Here is an 18,892-nt window from a genome sequence, read left to right as displayed (position 1 = left end):
TTTACGGCTTCCAGACAGCACGGTGTCATGCAGCTGGGTGGGAAACGAGGGGACCACCCTCATCCTGTGGGGTGACAGTGGGATGCTTCACCCAAGCGGGGAACCAGCGGGGCAAGCATTGCTTCCTTCCCCTTTGGAGCGATGGGTGGGATTTCTTGCCGTGCTGCGGGAGCTCCGAGTGGAGCCCACCCAGCAGTGCTGGGCTGGGTAGGACCAGCTGGGAGGTTCTGAGCTGGGGGGCCACGCCGGGGAGGTGGGACGTGGCATTTACCCCTGTGCTGTGCAGGAAGCCAACCTGGAGCAGATCCACCTTGTGCTCAAGGCCAACGGCGCGCCGGGAGAGCTGCAGTCCCTGGGTGCCCAGCTGATGGACGACGTCATTGCAGACTGCAGGTATTTCTGCCACCTCTCACCGGGACACTTCTCACCGTGTTTTGTTGCAGGATGCTTGTTTGTCTTGGAAAGGAAGGACTTCCTGCTTCTTTTTTTTCCTCCGTGTGCTTTGCGTGTGTCCGTGCAGGGCGCTGGGTTTCTTGGGTGCCGCTGGTTGGAGCGGAGATGGAGGTGTTGGGTTGGGTGGCATGGATGTACGTCCCACCGTGGGACGAATCTGTCCCTCTTGGCTGTCCATGATGTCACCACACCTGCTGGGACCATTGTCCCCATGTCCCCCCCAGCCTTCATGGCGGGGAGGTGGTGCCTCCACCTTTTCAGCCTGGAACCCGCTGTGCAGAGCTCCAGGAGGACGCGCTCACCTGGCCACATGCCTGTACTCACAGCAACCCCCATTTGTTTGCTTTTGAGCATCATAAAGGAGACGTGTTTCACCACACGCACGGTTGGACCTGGTGATCCTACAGGTCTCCTCCAACCTTAATGCCCCGTGGTTCTACTAAAGAGTGGCCCTGTGCTGCCTGACCTCTCTGTGGTCGCTGTGTGGATGTGGGGCCACGGTGGGACACGGCTCGTTCAGAAGGAGCTTGGGCTGGATTTTGTAGCAGTGGGACAGCTCTACTGCCCCCGGTGCTTCCCTGTCCTGGTGGAAAGGCTCAAGTGTTCTCCAGACCTTTTCACAAAGAGATGTCCGAGTGCTCCTTCCTGGAAAAGGAGGAGGGCTGGAAGAGGCGCTGCGGTGCACTGAGGTGCAGTTGGGGAAGGAGGAATAGCAGCAAAACCCGGTGCCCCAAGCACAAAGTGCACCTGGCTCAGGTAGCTCTCTCGTGCTGAGTGGCTTGGATTGGAAGGGTCCTTAAAGATCAGAGAACCGTGGAATGGTTGGGTTGGAGAGGTCCTTAAAGATCAGAGAGCCATGGGATGGCTTGAGTTTGGAAACATCCTGAAAGGTCATAGAACCATGGAATGGCTTGGACTGGAAATTCTGAAGCCTTCCTTCAGCCAACAGCTTGAAGCAGCTGATGCTGTGTGCGCGTGGCCTGGGTGACCTGGTGGGCAGTGGTTGACCAACAGTTGACCAATGATTGATCAACAGTTGATCAGTGGTTGACAAATAGTTGATCAACAAGTTGGCCAACAGTTGACCAGCAGTTTACTAATGATTGACCAGCAGTTGACTAACAGTTGGCCAGTGGTTGACTCACGATTGACCAGCAGTTGACCAATGGTTGACTAGTGATTGACCAGTAGATGACAAACAGTTGTCCAGTGGTCGACTGAAGATGAGTAGTTGACCAGCAGTTGACAAACGGGTGGCAAACAGTTGACCAATGGTTGACCAACAGAACGTGCGTTAAGGGGCTTGGAGTGGGGGATCTCCAGAGGTCCCTTCCAGCCCCCCCCCCCGGTTTTGGATTCTGGGAGGAGGGTGATGCTCAGGATTGCTGCTCACACCACATCTCTGCCCGCAGCGTTCCGCTGCCCGACGTGCTGGGGAAGGTGGCCAGCACACACCTGGACCAGAACCTGTACCGCTTCCGCAGCACCAACCTGGAGCAGGTGGTGCGGGCGGCCCTGAGGCTGAAGCACGAGGAGCTGAGCCTGCCAGCCTTGCTGGAGCAGGCGGAGGACTGGCTGTGCCGGCTGCGTGCCATGGCTGAGGAGGTAAGGCCACGATGTCCCAGTCCCCACTACTACCTATCAGTGAGGTTTCATGGGGTGGTGGCACTCGGTGTAGGGAGGCTGATGGTGTTGGTCTGAAGCTTCACCAGAGAGCTGTCGGTCAAAGCAGATGGTTTGGTTCTGCGGTGGTCTTTTAGAGGCAGTACTTTGCTTGTTTTGCTTTAGTGCTAAAAGAGAGAGACGTGCAATGATTCAGTTCAAAACACCACCTGAATGACATCCACTTAACACGCTCTACGTGTATTGGAGAGACAAGAAGCAATCAGGTGACGTTTGGGAGTATCATCATAGGGTCCTTTGAGTTGGACGCGTCCTCCAGAGACCTTCTGGTCCAGCTCACAGCCATAAGTCATTTAGCTCCAATCACAGTCATTATCAAACTCCAATCTTAGATTATCCAACACCTCACAGTGGTGACTTCTGCTTTCTGGCCATGTTGGCCAATGAAGCTCTTGGCAGTGGGGCTTCTCGTGGGGTTGGGAGACCTGATAAAAGGCTGAGGAACGTTATTCGGCAGGATGGGTTTCAGGTAACTCGTGCATCTTTTGGGTTGTTTACCACTACAGATTTGGGTTTCTTTTTACGTGGCAGATTATGTGGAGTCCCGAAAGTCAGTGGGGCTTCATGTGCCAAAGAGATCCGTGACCACACACCATAGGGAAGGCGTAGCAGTAACCAGGATTCCAGCAGTAGTTGGAATATTCACTTCTCATTTTATTTCCTGAGCTTCCTTTTACACATCGCATCCCATAGCTGATCTTAAAACAAGAAGTTGGACTGCGGGTCTCCTGAGATCCCTTCCAACTGAATGCACTAAGAGCTCTGTGAGCCCCAGAGGCGTCATGGTCCGTTCTCCTTCCATCTGGCACCTCGTGTTGCTTTGGTTCCCATTGCAAATGGGTAGCCGTGGCCTGGGCGGGATGCGGGGCCGGGGTGCTCAGCCCCGTAGGCTGGAGGCTGGCGATGGGGCCAGGAGTCTCCATCAATCCGCACCCCTCTGCAGCCCCAGAACAGCCTCCCAGACGTGGTGATCTGGATGCTGCGGGGTGAGAGGCGCGTTGCCTACGCCCGCGTGCCGGCCCACGAGGTGCTCTACTCCCGTGGTGGCCCCAGCTGTTGTGGTAGGAACTGTGGCAAGCTGCAGACCATCTTCCTGAAGGTTCGTGGCCTTTCTGCACGCACGTGCAGACCCCAGCTCCTCGTGCACCCCGGGGCGGCTCCCTGGGACCGCTCTCCTGTTCTCTGCGCGGCTCTTCCTGCAGTACCCCCAGGAGGAGGCGATGGGGCCACGGATCCCAGCCCAGATCCGCGTCCAGCTCTGGTTTGGGCTCTCTGTTGACGAGAAGGAGTTCAACCAATTCGCTGAGGGGAGGCTCTCCGTCTTTGCTGAAACCGTGAGCATCTGGCAGGAACCCTCCGCTCCGGGTTCTCCTGCTCCGTGGGTCCCCCTGGAGGGGCAGGGTGTGGGGTGGGCCCTGGTTCGGGTGTGGGTGCTGCGGGGCTCCCTTCTGACCTAGAGAAGAGCTGATTCCACCAGCGAGGTGGAGAGAGGGGGATCCGGGTTCCCATCCTCCTGATGGGGGTGGGAGCTGGGGGTGCCCGCAGGAGGGCCGGGGGCTGCTGGGTGTGAGAGGCTCTTCCCAGGAGGTTGGGGCTCAGGATGGCTGTGGGTTCGTAGAGTCACAGAGTCCTTCAGGTTGGAAAAGCCCCCTGAGGCCATCAGGGCCAGCAGTTGACCGAGCACTGCTACCATGAAACCACGTCCCTCAGCATCACACCTTCGTGGTCTTCAAGTATTTCTTAGAGCTGTGGGTGGTTTGGGTTGGAAGGGCCCTTAAAGCCCATCTAGCTCCAAGCCCCCTCCATGGGCAGGGTTGCCACTCGCTGGACCAGCTTGCCCACAGCCCCCTTGTACCTCAGGATCTGTCCCACCGCTCTCACCCCGCTGCTAACACCAAATCTCTTTTGGGATCTCAGTACGAGAACCAGACCAAGCTGGCACTGGTGGGGAACTGGGGCACCACCGGCCTGACTTACCCCAAATATTCCGATGTCACCGGCAAGATCAAGCTCCCCAAGGACAGCTTCAAGCCCTCCACGGGCTGGACCTGGGCTGGTGATTGGTTCATCAGCCCGGAGAAAACGTGAGCGATGTTTTTATTGCAAAACCGCACGGGCTGGGAGCCCTAAAATGTGGAGCTGGGGGTGAGGTCACCCACTGGGGGCTCCTCCTGCCCACAGCATCCTTGGCGTGCAGCGATGTTGGTGTGCAACGGGTTGTGTTGCTGTTGGGTGACGACCCAACGTACAGCCCCAGATTTGCAGCTCCCCATGCAGGCGCCATTTGGGGAGCTGGGGAGGTGGGCTTCGGTGCTGGTGGTCTGGGTGCTCGGGGGCAGCAGCGGGGTGGGGTCCCCACTGATGACCACCGCTCCTGGGTGCAGGCTGCTGCACGAGGCAGACGCGGGGCACCTGAGCTTCGTGGAGGAGGTGTTTGAGAACCAGGTGCGGCTGCCGGGCGGGCAGTGGATCCACATGGCTGACGCCTACAGCGATGTGGTAAGGACTGAGTGGGTCCCCGGGGTGCTGCACGAAGAGGGGGGCGATGGGTGGACGTTGTTCCTCGTGGTGTCCCACAGAATGGGGAGAAGGTTCTGCCCAAGGATGAGATCGAGTGTCCTCCGGGCTGGAAATGGGAAGACGTGGAGTGGGACACCGACCTCAACAGAGCCGTGGATGAGAAAGGTATGAGGGGGCAGATCCAGGTGTCCGTGCCACTGCAGCCTCTGAACTCTGCCCATGCTCCCATCTGGGGATGGAGGTGTCTCTCTGCGGCTGTGTCAGCTGCTGTGGTGGCAGCTCAGGAGAAGTGCTCAGCCCCTGGTCTTCCTGTCCCTGCGGATCTGGCCCCGTCTGGGTCTGTGGGGCAGCGCTTTGCTGCTGGAAAGCCAGCATTCTTTGGGTGCATCTTATCTGGCTTCTGGGGAGAGAGGGATGGTGAGCGTCTGAGATCACTGAACTGCAGCATGGCTTGGGTTGGAAGGGTCCTTAAAGATCATAGAAACGTAGGATGGCTTGGGTTTGGGTTGGAAGGGTCCTTAAAGATCGTAGAAGCATGGAATGGCTTGGGTTTGGGTTGGAAGGGTCCTTAAAGATCATAGAACCATGGAATGGCTTGGGTTTGGGTTGGAAGGGTCCTTAAAGATTATAGAAGCATAGAATGGCTTGGGTTTGGGTTGGAAGGGTCCTTAAAGATCATAGAAGCATGGAATGGCTTGGGTTTGGGTTGAAAGGGTCCTTAAAGATTATAGAAGCATAGAATGGCTTGGGTTTGGGTTGGAAGGATCCTTAAAGATTATGGAAGCGTAGGATGGCATGGGTTTGGGTTGGAAGGGTCCTTAAAGATCATAGAAGCATGGAATGGTTTGGGCTGTGTTGGAAGGATCATTAAAAATCATAGAATGTCTTGGATTTGAGTTGGAAGGGTCCTTAAAGATCATAGAAGCATGGAATGGCTTGGGTTTGGGTTGGAAGGGTCCTTAAAGATTATAGAAACATAGGATGGCTTGGGTTTGGGTTAGAAGGGTCCTTAAAGATTGTAGAACTATGGAATGGTTTGGGCTGTGTTGGAAGGATCATTAAAAATTATAGAATGTCTTGGGTTTGAGTTGGAAGGGTCCTTAAAGATCATAGAACCATGGGATGGCTTGGGTTTGGGTTGGAAGGGTCCTTAAAGATCATAGAACCATAGCATGGATTGGGTTTGGGTTGGAAAGGTCCTTCAAGGTCATAGAGCCATAGGATAATGTGGATTTGGGTTGGAAGGGACCTTAAAACTCACCCATCCCCCTTCTGATGTGGCTGGATGTGAGGAGGGGTGGGAGGCGAGTTGGGGGTTCTTCTCCCACCCTCACCCTGCTTTTCTCGTGCCCCCCAGGCTGGGAGTATGGCATCACCATCCCCCCGGACCGCCGGCCCAAGGCCTGGGTGCCAGCTGAGAAGATGTACCACACCAACCGGCGCCGGCGTTGGGTGCGACTGCGCAGCAGGGACCTGGCACAGATGGAGACCGTCAGGAAGGTGGGGTGAGAGCAGGGGAACGGGGCTGGAAGCAGCTCGGGGCTGCGTCCTCACATGGGGGGAGATGCTCGGGGTCGTGCATTGGGGGCCTGAAGCAGGAAAGCTGCGTGGTTTTCAGCGGGGGGTCAGTGTCTGTTTGAGGTGGTGGCATCTCTGGGTGTTGGTGGTTGTGGGGAGGGGGACAAGGTACGGATCGGAGCTGTGCTGCCCACCTGGGCTCCATGTCCTTTCCCAGCCCCGCTCCCCTCTAGGTGGTGCCATCGGACTGTGAAAACCACGCTGCTGCCAGGTCCCTGGGAATAGTTTTCCTCTTTTTCTCTCTTTCTGGAAAGTTAGGGATGGAAATGTTTGGGGACCCCATCCCATTTCCCAAAGGGTCCCGGGCTGAGGGGCTGACAGAGGTCTGGAGAGAAAAATCCCTTCTTGGCTTTGGGACTGTTAGCCTGGCGAGGTCACAGAGTCACACGGCCATGCAGGTTGAAGACCTGTAGGGTCACCGACCCACTGAGCACATCCTCCATGCCACATCCCCATGATTCTGGGACACCTCCGAGGATGGTGAGCCCACCTCCCCTATGGGCAGCTGTGCCAACAAATCATAGAACCATAGAATGGCCTGGGTTAAAAGGCCCCCAGTGCTCATCCAGTCCCAACCCCCTGCTGTGTGCAGGTCACCAAGCAGCAGCCCAGGCTGCCCAGAGCCACATCCAGCCTGGCCTCAAATGCCTGCAGGGATGGGGATCCACAGCCTCCTTGGGCAACCTGTTCAGTGCCTCACCACCCTCTGAATGATAAACTTCCTCCTCACATCCAACCCAAACCTCCCCTGTCTCAGTTTGAAGCCATTCCCCTTGTCCTGTCACCACCCACCCTCACAAACAGCCGTTCCCTCTCCTGTTTATCCGCTCCCTCCAAGCACTGGCCACAGTGAGGTCTCCCCGGAGCCTCCTCTTCTCTTAGCTAAACAATCCCAGTTCCCTCAACCTTTCACAAACAGCCACCCCAGGAGGGCTCAGAACTGTTGGGAATCCCACAGCAGCTCACACAGAACCACAGAATGGCTCGGGTTGGAAGGGACCTCAGGGATGATGAAGCTCCAAGCCCCCCCACACACAGGGCCACCAACCTGCACATCTCACAGCAGCCCAGGCTGCCCAGGGCCCCATCCTTGCTGGCCTCGAACACCTCCAGGGATGGACGGGGATCCACAGCCTCTCTGGGCAGCTGTTCAGCACCTCCCCACTCTCACAGCAAACAACTTCCCCTGACACCCAACTGAAATCTGCCCTCCCTCACCTTCCAACCATTCCTGCTGTTTCTCCCCTTTCCAAGAGCTGATCCCCTCCCGTCTGCAGGCTCCCTTGAGGTCCCGCAGGCTGCACTGAGGTCACCCCGCAGCTTCTCTTCTCCATGCTGAACAGCCCAGCTCCCTCAGCCTGGCTTTGTGGGGAGGTGCTCCAGCCCTGCTCATCTTTGTGGCTCCTCTGCACCCTCCCAACAGCTGTCTGTCTGTCTTGTACTGGGGGCTCCAGACCTGCACACAGCACTGCAGAATGAGCCTCACAAGAGCAGAGCAGAGGGGAAAGCTCCAAGAAGCCGAGCAGAACCCGGGCACAACCCCACCCAAGGAGACCCCTGCCCTCCCCCAGGTGGTGCTGAGCCCCCCATCGCTCTCCCCCGCAGCACAAGCAGGACGAGCAGGATGCTGAAGGCTGGGAATACGCCTCTCTGCTGGGCTGGCGCTTCCACCTGCGGCCCCGTCGCACCGACGCTTTCCGCCGCCGCCGCTGGAGACGCAGGATGGAGCCCCTGGAGCGCACCGGGGCTGCGGCCGTGTTCGCCTTGGAGGGGGCCCTGGTAGGTCCCCGACCGCCAGCCATCTGCTCTTGCTAACGCACAAAATGAGAACCGACCGCGGCGGCGCAGAGCTGCTGCGATGGGGCTTCTTCCCTTTTGGGTTTTCCCTCACCCCGTGCTCTGTGCTGACCTTCCCCCCCCCCCCCATTGTGAGCCACCGTGGGGTGAGGGTTGGGCTGCCCCACGGCCATAATGCACCGTCCCCATTGGGGGGGTCCCAGCTGTCACCCACCCCCTGGTGTCACCAACCCTGAGGGCTTTCACAGAACCACAGGATCACAGAACGGCCCGGGTTGGAAGGGACCTCAGGGATGATGAAGCTCCAACCCCCCCCAATGCAGGGCCACCAACCTGCACATCTCACAGCAGCCCAGGCTGCCCAGGGCCCCATCCAGCCTGGCCTCGAACACCTCCAGGGATGGACGGGGATCCACAGCCTCTCTGGGCAGCTGTTCCACCACTCTCACAGCAAACAACTTCCCCTGACATCCAGCCTAAACCTTCCCTCCCTTTACGCCAGCTTTGGGAAATCTGGGCTCAACCTGAGATGCTCCGCGTGGGTTGGACCCAATGGGTTCCCACACCTTTCCTTCCCAAAGGGAAGGGTTTAGGGGCAGAGGACCCTCAGCTCACCCCATGGTGCCAGGAGGCGATGGCCCCCAGGTCTTTGGACACCGCATGGTGTGCAGCCCCCATCCTGCTGCTCTCTCTTGCAGGGAGGAGTGACTGACGACAAAAGCGACGATGGCAAATCCGTCTCCACGCTGAGTTTTGGTGTCAACAGACCCACCATCTCCTGCATCTTCGACTGTGAGTCTCGGTGGTGGGAGGACGAAATTCAGTGGGGGCACCCCATGGCCGGGCATCACCCCACACCCTCCTTGGGAGCCGCTGGGTGCGGATGGGGTCACCCTGGGTGCTCCTCTCACCCATTTCTCAATTTATTCCAGATGGGAACCGCTACCACCTCCGCTGCTACATGTACCAGGCGCGGGACCTGGCTGCCATGGACAAGGACAGCTTCTCTGGTGAGCCCACAGGATCGTGCAGGGACAGGAGTGTGGCTGTGGGGAGGGGGACGTGCTGGGATGGTGCTTGGTGGTCCCACAGTCTCATCCCTGTGGGCTGTGCTGCTCTTCTGTGCTTTGCAGTGTCGTTTTGAGGCAGGAAAGCAGCAAAGTGGGGATCCCTGCAGCATCCCCTATGGCATCCCCTATAGCATCTCTGCAGCATTCCTTATAGTATTCCCACAGAAGCCCCGTATCATCCCTTGAGCATCCCCACAACGTCCCTTTAGCATCCCCACAACATTCCCTATAGCATCCCCACTGTATTCCCATACCAACCCCATAACATAGCTATAATATTCCTACTGCTTTCCTATAGCATCCTCACAGCATTCCCTACATCACCCCCTACAACATCTCCATGCATCCCTATATCCCACATATAATCCCTTCTACATCTCTGTAGCATTTCCACAGCAACCCCAATACCATCCCCTTGTATCACCCCCTATAGTATCTCTGTATAGGATCCCCTATAGCATCTCTGCAGCATTCCCTATAGTATTGCCACAGAAGCCCCATACCATCCCTGTAGCATCCTTGTAGCATTCCCATATCACCCCACAACATCCTTACAGGATCCCCGCAGCATCTCCTCTAGCATCCTCCCTGCATCCTATATCACCCCTATAGCATCCCTACTGCATCCCTATATCAACCCCACAGCATCCCCTACGTCATCACCGTGGAGGTCAGGGATACTTGAGGACGGTTCCTCATAGATGTTGGGGATGGTTTCTCATGGGTGGTGGGGATGGTTGAGGGTGGCTCCTCATAGAGCGTAAGGATGTTTCCTCGTGGGACTGAAGGATGGTTCCTCATGGAGGTCAGGGTGGTTGAGGATGGTTTCTCGTGGAGGTTGGAAAGGGTTCCTTGTGGAGGGCAGAGATGATTCATCATGGACGTTGGGGATGGTTCCTCATGGAGACTGGAGGTGGTTTCTCACGGAGTTTAAGGCTGGTTCCTTGTGGAGGTCGGGGATGGTTCCTCATGGAGGTCACAGGTGCTCTCTCACACAGGTTGAGGTTCTCAGCAGGGGACATTTGGATGGGGAGGTCCCCCAGCTGCGTGTGCAGGGCTGTGAGCTGGCATTCCTGGGACACGCTGGGTTGGCCATGGCTCCCTCAGACACCGGGCTCTGTGTGGCTATCAGTCACCTTCTCCTCCCGAGGTGTCTGGGATTCACCCCTGTGTCACCCCCTGCAGACCCCTACGCCATCGTTTCCTTCCTCCACCAAAGCCAGAAGACGGTAGTGATCAAGAACACCCTGAACCCCACCTGGGACCAGACGCTCATCTTCTACGAGATAGAGATCTTCGGGGACCCCAAGAACGTGTCTGACTGCCCTCCCAGCATCGTGGTGGAGATATACGACCACGACACCTATGTAAGTGTGTGGGAGGGTGGGGGGAGGTGGTGGGCCCTGGTGGTGGGAGGGGTTGGGGTGCCACAGGTGGGGTTGTGTGCTCGGCTGCCCAAAGCATCCTACATGCCTTCTAGTGAAGCATTTTGCAGGGGGATAACCCCAATCCTCCCCAGACCAGCTGCTGAAACAGCTCTTGGGTTGGACTCAGTCGCAGAACCATTCAGGTTGGAGAAGACCTCCAAGACCCCCAAGTCCAACCCCAGCCCACCCCGCCGTGCCCACTCACCTGACCCCTAAGCGCCACGTCTCTACAGTTCTCAAACACCTCCAGGACGACCCAACCCCACCTCCACGGGCAGCCTGTGCCCACAGCCCCCCAGACGACCCCCGTGGACCTCAACCATCCCTACGGATCACCTCTTCCCACTGCGGGAGCTCCGTGATGCCACTCTGTGTCGCGCTCCGAGCTCTCGCTGTGGGAACTGGCAGAGGAACCTCACCCTCTCCTTAAGTTAAACGCACAAAAGCGAGTTTGTTTGTGCTGGGGCTGGGGAGCGCTGACGTCTGTGCTGCTCGCAGGGTGCTGATGAGTTCATGGGGCGCTGCGTGTGCCGGCCCAGCCTGCAGCGCGCACCGCGGCTCTCCTGGCACCCCGTGCTCAAAGGCAGCAGGAACGTCGGCGAGCTGCTGGCTGCCTTCGAGCTCATCCAGAGGGAAAAGGTGAGCTCTCCTCCTGCTGCTCCACCCCAGCATGGGCTGGGCAACTTGCAGCATGGCAGCGCGATGAGCAGAGCGGTGGGGTGGGGGTTGGTGCTGGTCCAGGTGCTGCTGCTGGGGGCCGGGAGCTGCTGCGTGGCCCGGTGCTGCTCCTGCGGGGATGCAGGTCCCAGTGCTCCTCCTGTTGCGTGGATGCAGATCCGGCTGCTCCTCCTGCAGAGGAGGTCGTGTTGCTCCTCTTGTAGGGATGCATTTCCCAGTGCTCCTTCTGCACCAATGTAGGTCCCTCTGCTCCTCCTGCAGAGATGCATGTCCTGCTGCTGCTCCTGCTGCATGGATGCAAATCCCGCTGCTCCTGCTGCACCAATGTAGGTCCCTCTGCTTCTCCTGCAGGGATGCAGGTTCCAATGCTCCTGCTGCATGGATGCAGATGCTGCTCCTCCTGCACCAGCGTAGGTCCTGCTGCTCCTCCTGCAGGGATGCAGGTCGCAGTACTGGTCCTCCTGCAGGGATGCATGTCCCAGTGCTCCTCGTGTTGCATGGATGCAGATGCTGCTTCTCCTGCACCAATGTAGGTCCTGCTGCTCCTTCTGCAGGGATGCATGTCCCTCTGCTCCTTCTGCAGGGATGCAGGTCCCAGTGCTCCTCCTGCACCAATCTATGTCCTGCTGCTCTTCCTGCAGGGATGCATGTCCCAGTGCTCCTCCTGCTGCATGGATGCATGTCCTGTTGCTCCTGCATCCTTCTCCTGCACAGATGCAGGTCCAGCTGCTGCTCCTGCAGGAGCACCCCGCTGCCTGCATGCTGCAGCCACAGAGGATGCTCTGGATCCCAGACTGGGGATTGCTGTGGGGACTGGGGCTGTGCCCCCCAGGGATGCTGATGCTGGCTGTGCTATCGCTTGCTGCCTTCACGTGGGTCTGCAGCTGCTGGTGGGACGGGGGAGGTGATGCCCACCCCTTCCTCACCCCGTGCAGGACCTGCGGGAGTTGGGGGGCGAGCCCTGGGTTGGGGGTCCTGCTGTGCTCCCCGCTGCAGACAGAGCCCTGCCTTCACCTGGGGATTTGGGAGCCCGGTGTTGGGGCAGGGCTCTGCTGTTTGCTGTCCCCGGGAGCACAAATGGAAAACGTGTGTTTCCTCCACAGCCAGCTGTCCACCACATCCCTGGCTTCGAGGTAATGCCTTCCTCCTCAAACCGGGCAGGAAAGTGGAACGCATCCTTTTCCCTTTGCTTTAAGAGCATTAGGATGGGCTTGTGGGTGAGAGTTGCTTTCATTTCCTAATCTCCTTCTGTTCCCCAAACAGAACGAGCTGTCCTCTGCTCTGGATGAGGTGAGTCCATCCCATCTCATCGTCGTCACAGGGGCGCAAAATCCATCGCGTTGGGCTTTTAGTAATGCAGGAGGGAGGTGGGCTCTGAGGTGGGCTCCCAGTGGCACATTGGTGGTGGCCAGCCTCGGTGGGATGGGCGTGCATGAGGTGCTGTGCCCCTCTGAAGGAAGCGTGCCAAAGTAACCATCTCTCTGCTCTTTCTCCTCCACTCCTTGCTGCTGCTGTGTGTGGACGGGGCACTGCAGCTCTGTGCCCCTGCCTTGTTCTACGAGGGGCTCCTCCGATGGGTACCTTTGTGCTCAGACCCTTTACTCCCCTTCCCTCCCTTCCTCTGCCTCGGCCTGGAAACCCCACAGAGGGACCTGCACAGCCTGGCCCTCCTGCCCCACGGGGTCCCCATCAGACTGACACCCAAGGGCTGCATCTGAAGGACTGACCCCAACCCCAGTGCCACCCTGAGTCTCTGGTGCCCTTCGCAGTAATTAACAAGCCAGGTGATCCGTCAGGCTCCTTCCTGATGGGAGGGTGCCAAGCCCAACCTCTGTCAGTGGTGAGGGAGCTCCGGGTCCCTCTCCCTGCTCTATGAGGGCAAATTTTGAAGCCCTCACTTGCTAGTGAGGCGGTGGGCGCATCCTTCTGCCCACAGCCTGCACAGAGGGCTCTACCTGAGTCCAGTCCTGTTACCTGCAGGCAATGGGTGGCCCAGGGCTCGAGTTAATGGATGCATGGCTGTGGCGTTGACCTCTGGTGGTTGAACCTCCTTGGTGATGCTGTTGAGTGCCCTCTGTCCCACCATGATACGCTGGTGGTACTTGTGGGGCTCGTCACAGCATCCCTGCCTGCTCAAGGAGCTGTGCTGTGCTAATCCATCCCCTGCTGCTGCTGCTCCATCCCTGCTCTCCATCCCTCCCAGTAACTGATGCTGGATAGCTGTAGCTTTGTCTCCTCCTCCATCAGGGTGGAGGAGCAGAAAATGGGAGCTCTGGGGGACCAGAATGGGAGGGCGATGGGGATGGCAACCCAACCTGATGCTATTGCTCTTTGGTTTTCAGTCTGAGGACTCTGACCTGCCTTACCCACCACCCCAACGGGAACCCAACATCTTCATGGTCCCCCAAGGGATCAAACCGGTCCTGCAGCGCACGGCCATCGAGGTGAGTGGCAGGGAGTGAGTGGGGCAGCCAGCAAGAGGGTGGCATGGGTAGGGTGGCATCCTTAATGGGGATCCTTGCTGGGGATTGACACTGGAATGGGTTGCAAGGCAGCTCCATGGGTGGGTGCAGGGCTGGGAACTGGTTTGACCCATGAGATACCAACCAGAGATCTCCCTGTACCATTATAACAGCAAGTTTGGCTCTAGGTTTGCCCTGCATGGATAAACCACGTGCCTTTCACTCCTCCTGGGTGTAGCTGTCTCAGTGGACCAGCAGTTTCCATTATCCTCTTTCCTTTCATGCAGTTGGCACTCTTCCTACTTCTGGGGTGATGAGAAGGCTCCAACCCAGCTGGGGCTGGGGCAGTGAGCCCCATGGAAGGGTCAGGTCTGGGGGCACAGCACAGATCAGGACCACCCTTGCTTTTTAGAATGCAAATCTGCCTCACGTCAGGATGATGGTTACCCCAAGCAGAGATGCTCTGTTGGTAGATAAGCAGTTGCTGACCTGGTTCGTTGCTCTCCCAGCAGCATGCTGTCCACCTGGATGGTCTTCAGTTGTCGAGAGGCTGAGGGCAAATGCAGAGGAAGGCCTTTGGCTCAGCCTTTTCTCCTTGTTCCTCTTGCCCTGCAGATCCTGGCCTGGGGGCTGAGGAACCTCAAGAGCTACCAGCTGGCCAGTGTCACCTCACCCAGCTTGCTGGTGGAGTGTGGGGGGCAGCTTGTGCAGTCCTGTGTCATCAAGAATGTCAAGAAAAACCCCAACTTCGACGTCTGTGTGCTCTTCATGGAAGTGGTGAGGACTTCTTCGTGGGGTTGGCTGGTAGAATGGTTTGGACAATCATTAGAACCAGAGAATCCTTGGGAGCTGGAGGAAATCACAGAAGGGTTTGGGTTGGAAGGGACCTTCATAGAACTGTAGAATGGTTTGAGTTGGAAGGGATGTGCATAGAACCATAGAATGGTTTGGGTTGGAAGGAATCTTCATAGAACCATAGAATGATTTGAACTGGAAGGGATCTTCATAGAACCATAGAATGGTTTGAACTGGAAGGGATCTTCATAGAACCACAGAATGGTTTGAACTGGAAGGGATCTTCATAGAACCACAGAATGGTTTGAACTGGAAGGGATCTTCAAAGATACACAGAATGGTTTGAACTGGAAGGGATCTTCATAGAACCACAGAATGGTTTGGGTTGGAAGGGATCTTCACAGAACTGTAGAATGGTTTGGGGTGGAAGGGACATTCATAGAAGTGTAGAATGGTTTGGGGTGGATGGGATCTTCATAGAACTGTAGAATGGTTTGAACTGGAAGGGATCTTCAAAGATACACAGAATGGTTTGGTTGGAAGGGATCTTCATAGAACCACAGAAAGGTTTGGGTTGGAAGGGACCTTCATAGAAGTGTAGAACAGTTGGAAGGGATCTTCAAAGATACACAGAATGGTTTGGGCTGGAAGGGATCTTCACAGAACTGTAGAATGGTTTGAGTTGGAAGGGACAGATCCTGTGCTTCACCACCTTCAGCATGAAGAACTTTTAATAAGTTGGAGGGGCTGGCGGGGATTTCTGGAGGTCCCATACAAAACCCCACCCTATGGTAAAGGTAATTCTCCCCGTTTGGTTACATCTTCCTTGCCCTACGCCCGCAGCGTCTGCCCAGCGAGAGCCTCTACAGCCCCCCCATCATCATCAAAATCATCGACAACCGCCCGTTTGGCCGCAGGCCCGTGGTGGGGCAGTGCACCATCCGCTCTCTGGAGGAATTCTACTGTGACCCCTATGGAGAGGAGACGGACGGTGCCCAGGAGCACGCGGGTACGTGGGGAGGGGCTCTGGGGGGCTCCGCTGGGATGTGTCACAGCCAGTGTGCCCAGCATTTGGGCACGGCTGAGTTTGCTCCTGGAGCTCGATCAGAGGTGGCTCTGGGGGTCTCTGACAGCTGGAGCTCATCTTTGGCCCTGCCCTGATTGCAGATGATGTAAGCCTCACGCCCAGGGATGACGTCCTCATTGACATTGATGACAAAGAGCCTCTCCTTCCCACCCAGGTATGGAGAAAGTCGCGTCGCCTCCTCGCTTTGTGTGGTATGGGTGCAGTGGGACATCCAGGAGGGCGTTCCTGGGCTGTGGCTGCAGAGGATGGAGCACTCAGTGAGGGGCGGAGGGGCTGCAGTGGTGCAGGCACCGTGGGCCCCCCTGGTCCCACCAAACCCAGGAATATGGGGACGCATTCCTTTCTATGCACAGCCAGCCATCTTCATGCCATGCACCGGAATGTGTCCCTGTGAGCCTGGTTTGTTTTTTTTTTGCCTTTGCAAACCTGTTTGGATCACTGAGAGGCATTTTGTTCCCTGCTTGCCCTGCTGCAATATCCTCCTGCAGCTATGAGGGTTGGCTCCGCAGCAGCAAAATTGAGGATTTCTGGCACGGTGTTCTTGCAGGTGCTGCAGTGGGACCCCTAGGATGGGGTGGCATGGGGCTGCAGGGGGTTCTCCAGCCCCCCAGTAGATGCCTGGAGCCCTTGGGCTGCTTTGAGCCCACTGAAAACATCTGAGCCTTGGACCAGCCCTGGAGAGGAGGGAGGTGGCCAAAATGCTCCTTTTCAGCATTTTCAGAGTGCAAGGCTTGGGCTTTCTTTCCCAAAGCAAACATTTCCAAAACAACCCCCCTGACGTGAGCTGAGTGGCTCCGTTGGACCCCAGATGGATTCTCCTCCTTTTGTTTCTTTCAATTCTGCCCTTTGTTTGGGAGCAGGGGAGGAGGCAGCAGTTCGTTCCTGGAAAGCCAACTCAGAATTCCCACCATTTCCCTCCCCGACCCCAAATCCTGGCCCTGACCCCACTCCTCCCGCAGTCAGAGGTTGGGTGATGGCCGTGCTGGTGGTCCCACACCCGCGGAGGGGTCGGGGGATGAAGGAGCCCTCAGTTTCACGAGGATGGGGACAGTTCCCAGGTGTGCACAGTGTGTGGCTCTGGAGCTGCTCCCTGGCCTGCCCAGCTTGGCCTCCATCCCCCTGCTGGATGATGGGAACAAAGGACTGCTGTGTTGTCCTCGTCAGGAGAGAGAAAACGAACAGATGCAAAACTGCTCTGCTCTGCGGCCGCGTGGTGCATTGCGTGCAAGTGGAGGGGGAGGCTCAGCCTGAGCTCTGCTTAAAGCCAGGCTGTGTGCAATGCTGCAGTTGGCAAATGCGAAGAAAAGCAGCTCCTGGGGCTGACACGAAAGCAGTATTTCTGCAGCAGGATCTTCCGGGCTCAGCCTTTCTGCTTTGCTCCTCTGCAGGATGCACGCGTGGTTTGGCTGTGCAAGGGCTGAGCGTGCACGTGTGGGTGGCCTTCCCACGTGTGGGGTGGGTCAGCCCTGCTCGCTCTCTCCTTGTTCTCCACCCTCTCTCCTTGCTCCTCATCCTTATGGGAAGCAGAGCAGGAAAGACAGCCCCAAGGTCCACCTGCAGAAGTTTTCTTCTTGTTGATAAAACCATCACAGGGCTCACAGTCAAGGAACCACTATGGTTGGAGAAGACCACTACGACCACCCAGTCCCACCCCAACCCATCCCCACCATGTTCCTTCATAGAACTGTAGAAACATTAAGTTGGAAATGACTTCTAAGACCACCCAGTCCCACCCCAACCCATCCCCACCATGTTCCTTCATAGAACTGTAGAAACATTAAGTTGGAAATGACTTCTAAGACCACCCAGTCCCACCCCAACCCATCCCCCCCATGTTCCTTCATAGAACTGTAGAAACATTAAGTTGGAAATGACTTCTAAGACCACCCAGTCCAACCCCAACCCATCCCCACCCCACCATGTTCCTTCATAGAACTGTAGAAACGTTAAGGTTGGAAATGACTTCTAAGACCACCCAGTCCCACCCCAACCCATCCCCACCATATTCCTTCATAGAACTGTAGAAACATTAAGTTGGAAATGACTTCTAAGACCACCCAGTCCAACCCCACCCCACCCCACCCCACCCCACCATGCCTGCTCACAGAATCATAGAAACGTTGAGGTTGGAGAAGACCTCTAAGCTCACTGAGTCCAACTGTCGACTCATCCCTCACGGCACAGCTGTGAGCACGGTGTTTCTCTGCTTGACCCAAACTCCACCACGTGCCCAGTTGGACCCCAACCCCTTGTGTTATGGACTCCATGGCCCTTGGCTCATAGGAGGAGGTGCTGCCGTGTGTTGGGTCAGACAGCACTTCTCCTACAATGTGCTTTTAGCTGTTAACCACTGTTTCCCTAACCCTGTTGCTAACCAATCATTTTAATTTGTAGCTTGTGGAGGGCATGACCAGCTCAGCACTAATTAACCCTCCAGCTTCTCGGTCCGAGCCTCAAGTAGGTATTGCTTCATTTCTAACTAGCCTGATTAATTGCTTTAATGAACTATACATGTATACGTATGTAACGATCAGCAAAAATAGACATTTCTTTTTGCAATGACCAACACTCAAGCAGATGTAGCATGGATGTCCCACTAGAGCTGATCACTGGGGTCCCACGAAAGCGCAGAACAGAGGGAGGTGTCTGCTAAGCTCTGTGCTTTTGACTTGCTTTGGATGGATGCCTTAAGAACCATGCTGGAAAGGGAACTGTTTGGGGGCAGTTTTCCATCCTCCTCTTTTTCTAATTGCTTTTACAGAGCATGGCACAACAGGAGCTGAATCCCCACGGCTCCCTGTGGCTTGGGATGCTTCGGTTGTATGAAACGCAAATAAACCGTTGAACAGCAAGTCAGCAAAGCCATCCCAATCAAAGAAAAACAAAAAGTCTGAATCTGTAAACTGTTTGGAATGATTGGCTATTTGCTGTGTTGGCTAGTTCCACAATCAAAGCACATATTTTACAGCTTATCCTGTTACCACCAGCTGGAAGGGCTCTTGGTGTTGGGTATCTCCTGGTGGAAGCGGGTGCCAATGGCCTGTGCTGCAGCCCAGCTGTCCCCTCTGGCTGGCTTTGTTCTCCTGCTGCTCTGTCCATGCCTGGGGACAGCTCATGGCACTGCTGTTGACATGCTTGGGGCGTGGGATGTGCTTGGGGACAGCCCGTGGCAGTGCCTTGGGACGCGCTCAGGGCAGGTCTCTGCAGTGGGCTGAAGGATCAGGATAAGCTGAGGATAATCCAGGGCAAAATTCCTCCTTGGGAAGAGCTTGAGGTGAGGGATATGGGGAGGTGATGAGCATGAAAAAGTTTTCCTCAGCTCCGTGGGTGTAGGGTGACCCA

At 56.6% G+C, this 18,892-nt stretch overlaps 1 protein-coding gene across 1 annotated transcript in view; it reads left to right on the top strand.

The window, feature by feature from the left end:
* DYSF (dysferlin) overlaps positions 1–18,892 on the top strand; it is a 62,208-nt gene that overhangs the window by 15,673 nt on the left and 27,643 nt on the right. Inside the window, 21 exon segments of the mRNA XM_085223781.1 lie at positions 287–393; positions 1,866–2,058; positions 3,080–3,235; positions 3,339–3,470; positions 4,054–4,220; positions 4,521–4,635; positions 4,716–4,821; positions 6,014–6,156; positions 7,840–8,013; positions 8,730–8,823; positions 8,964–9,041; positions 10,287–10,468; positions 11,027–11,167; positions 12,310–12,339; positions 12,470–12,496; positions 12,742–12,783; positions 13,549–13,650; positions 14,284–14,445; positions 15,307–15,472; positions 15,631–15,704; positions 17,945–18,007. Of these exon segments, the coding sequence (XP_085079907.1) occupies positions 287–393; positions 1,866–2,058; positions 3,080–3,235; positions 3,339–3,470; positions 4,054–4,220; positions 4,521–4,635; positions 4,716–4,821; positions 6,014–6,156; positions 7,840–8,013; positions 8,730–8,823; positions 8,964–9,041; positions 10,287–10,468; positions 11,027–11,167; positions 12,310–12,339; positions 12,470–12,496; positions 12,742–12,783; positions 13,549–13,650; positions 14,284–14,445; positions 15,307–15,472; positions 15,631–15,704; positions 17,945–18,007 (2,454 nt within the window).

Source organism: Meleagris gallopavo, chromosome 4, assembly GCF_905368555.1.
Source record: "Meleagris gallopavo chromosome 4, MGAL_WU_HG_1.1, whole genome shotgun sequence".
Taxonomy (NCBI): domain Eukaryota; kingdom Metazoa; phylum Chordata; class Aves; order Galliformes; family Phasianidae; genus Meleagris; species Meleagris gallopavo.
Note: the sequence above shows the minus strand (reverse complement) of the source record. Positions and strands in the feature narration are given on the sequence as shown.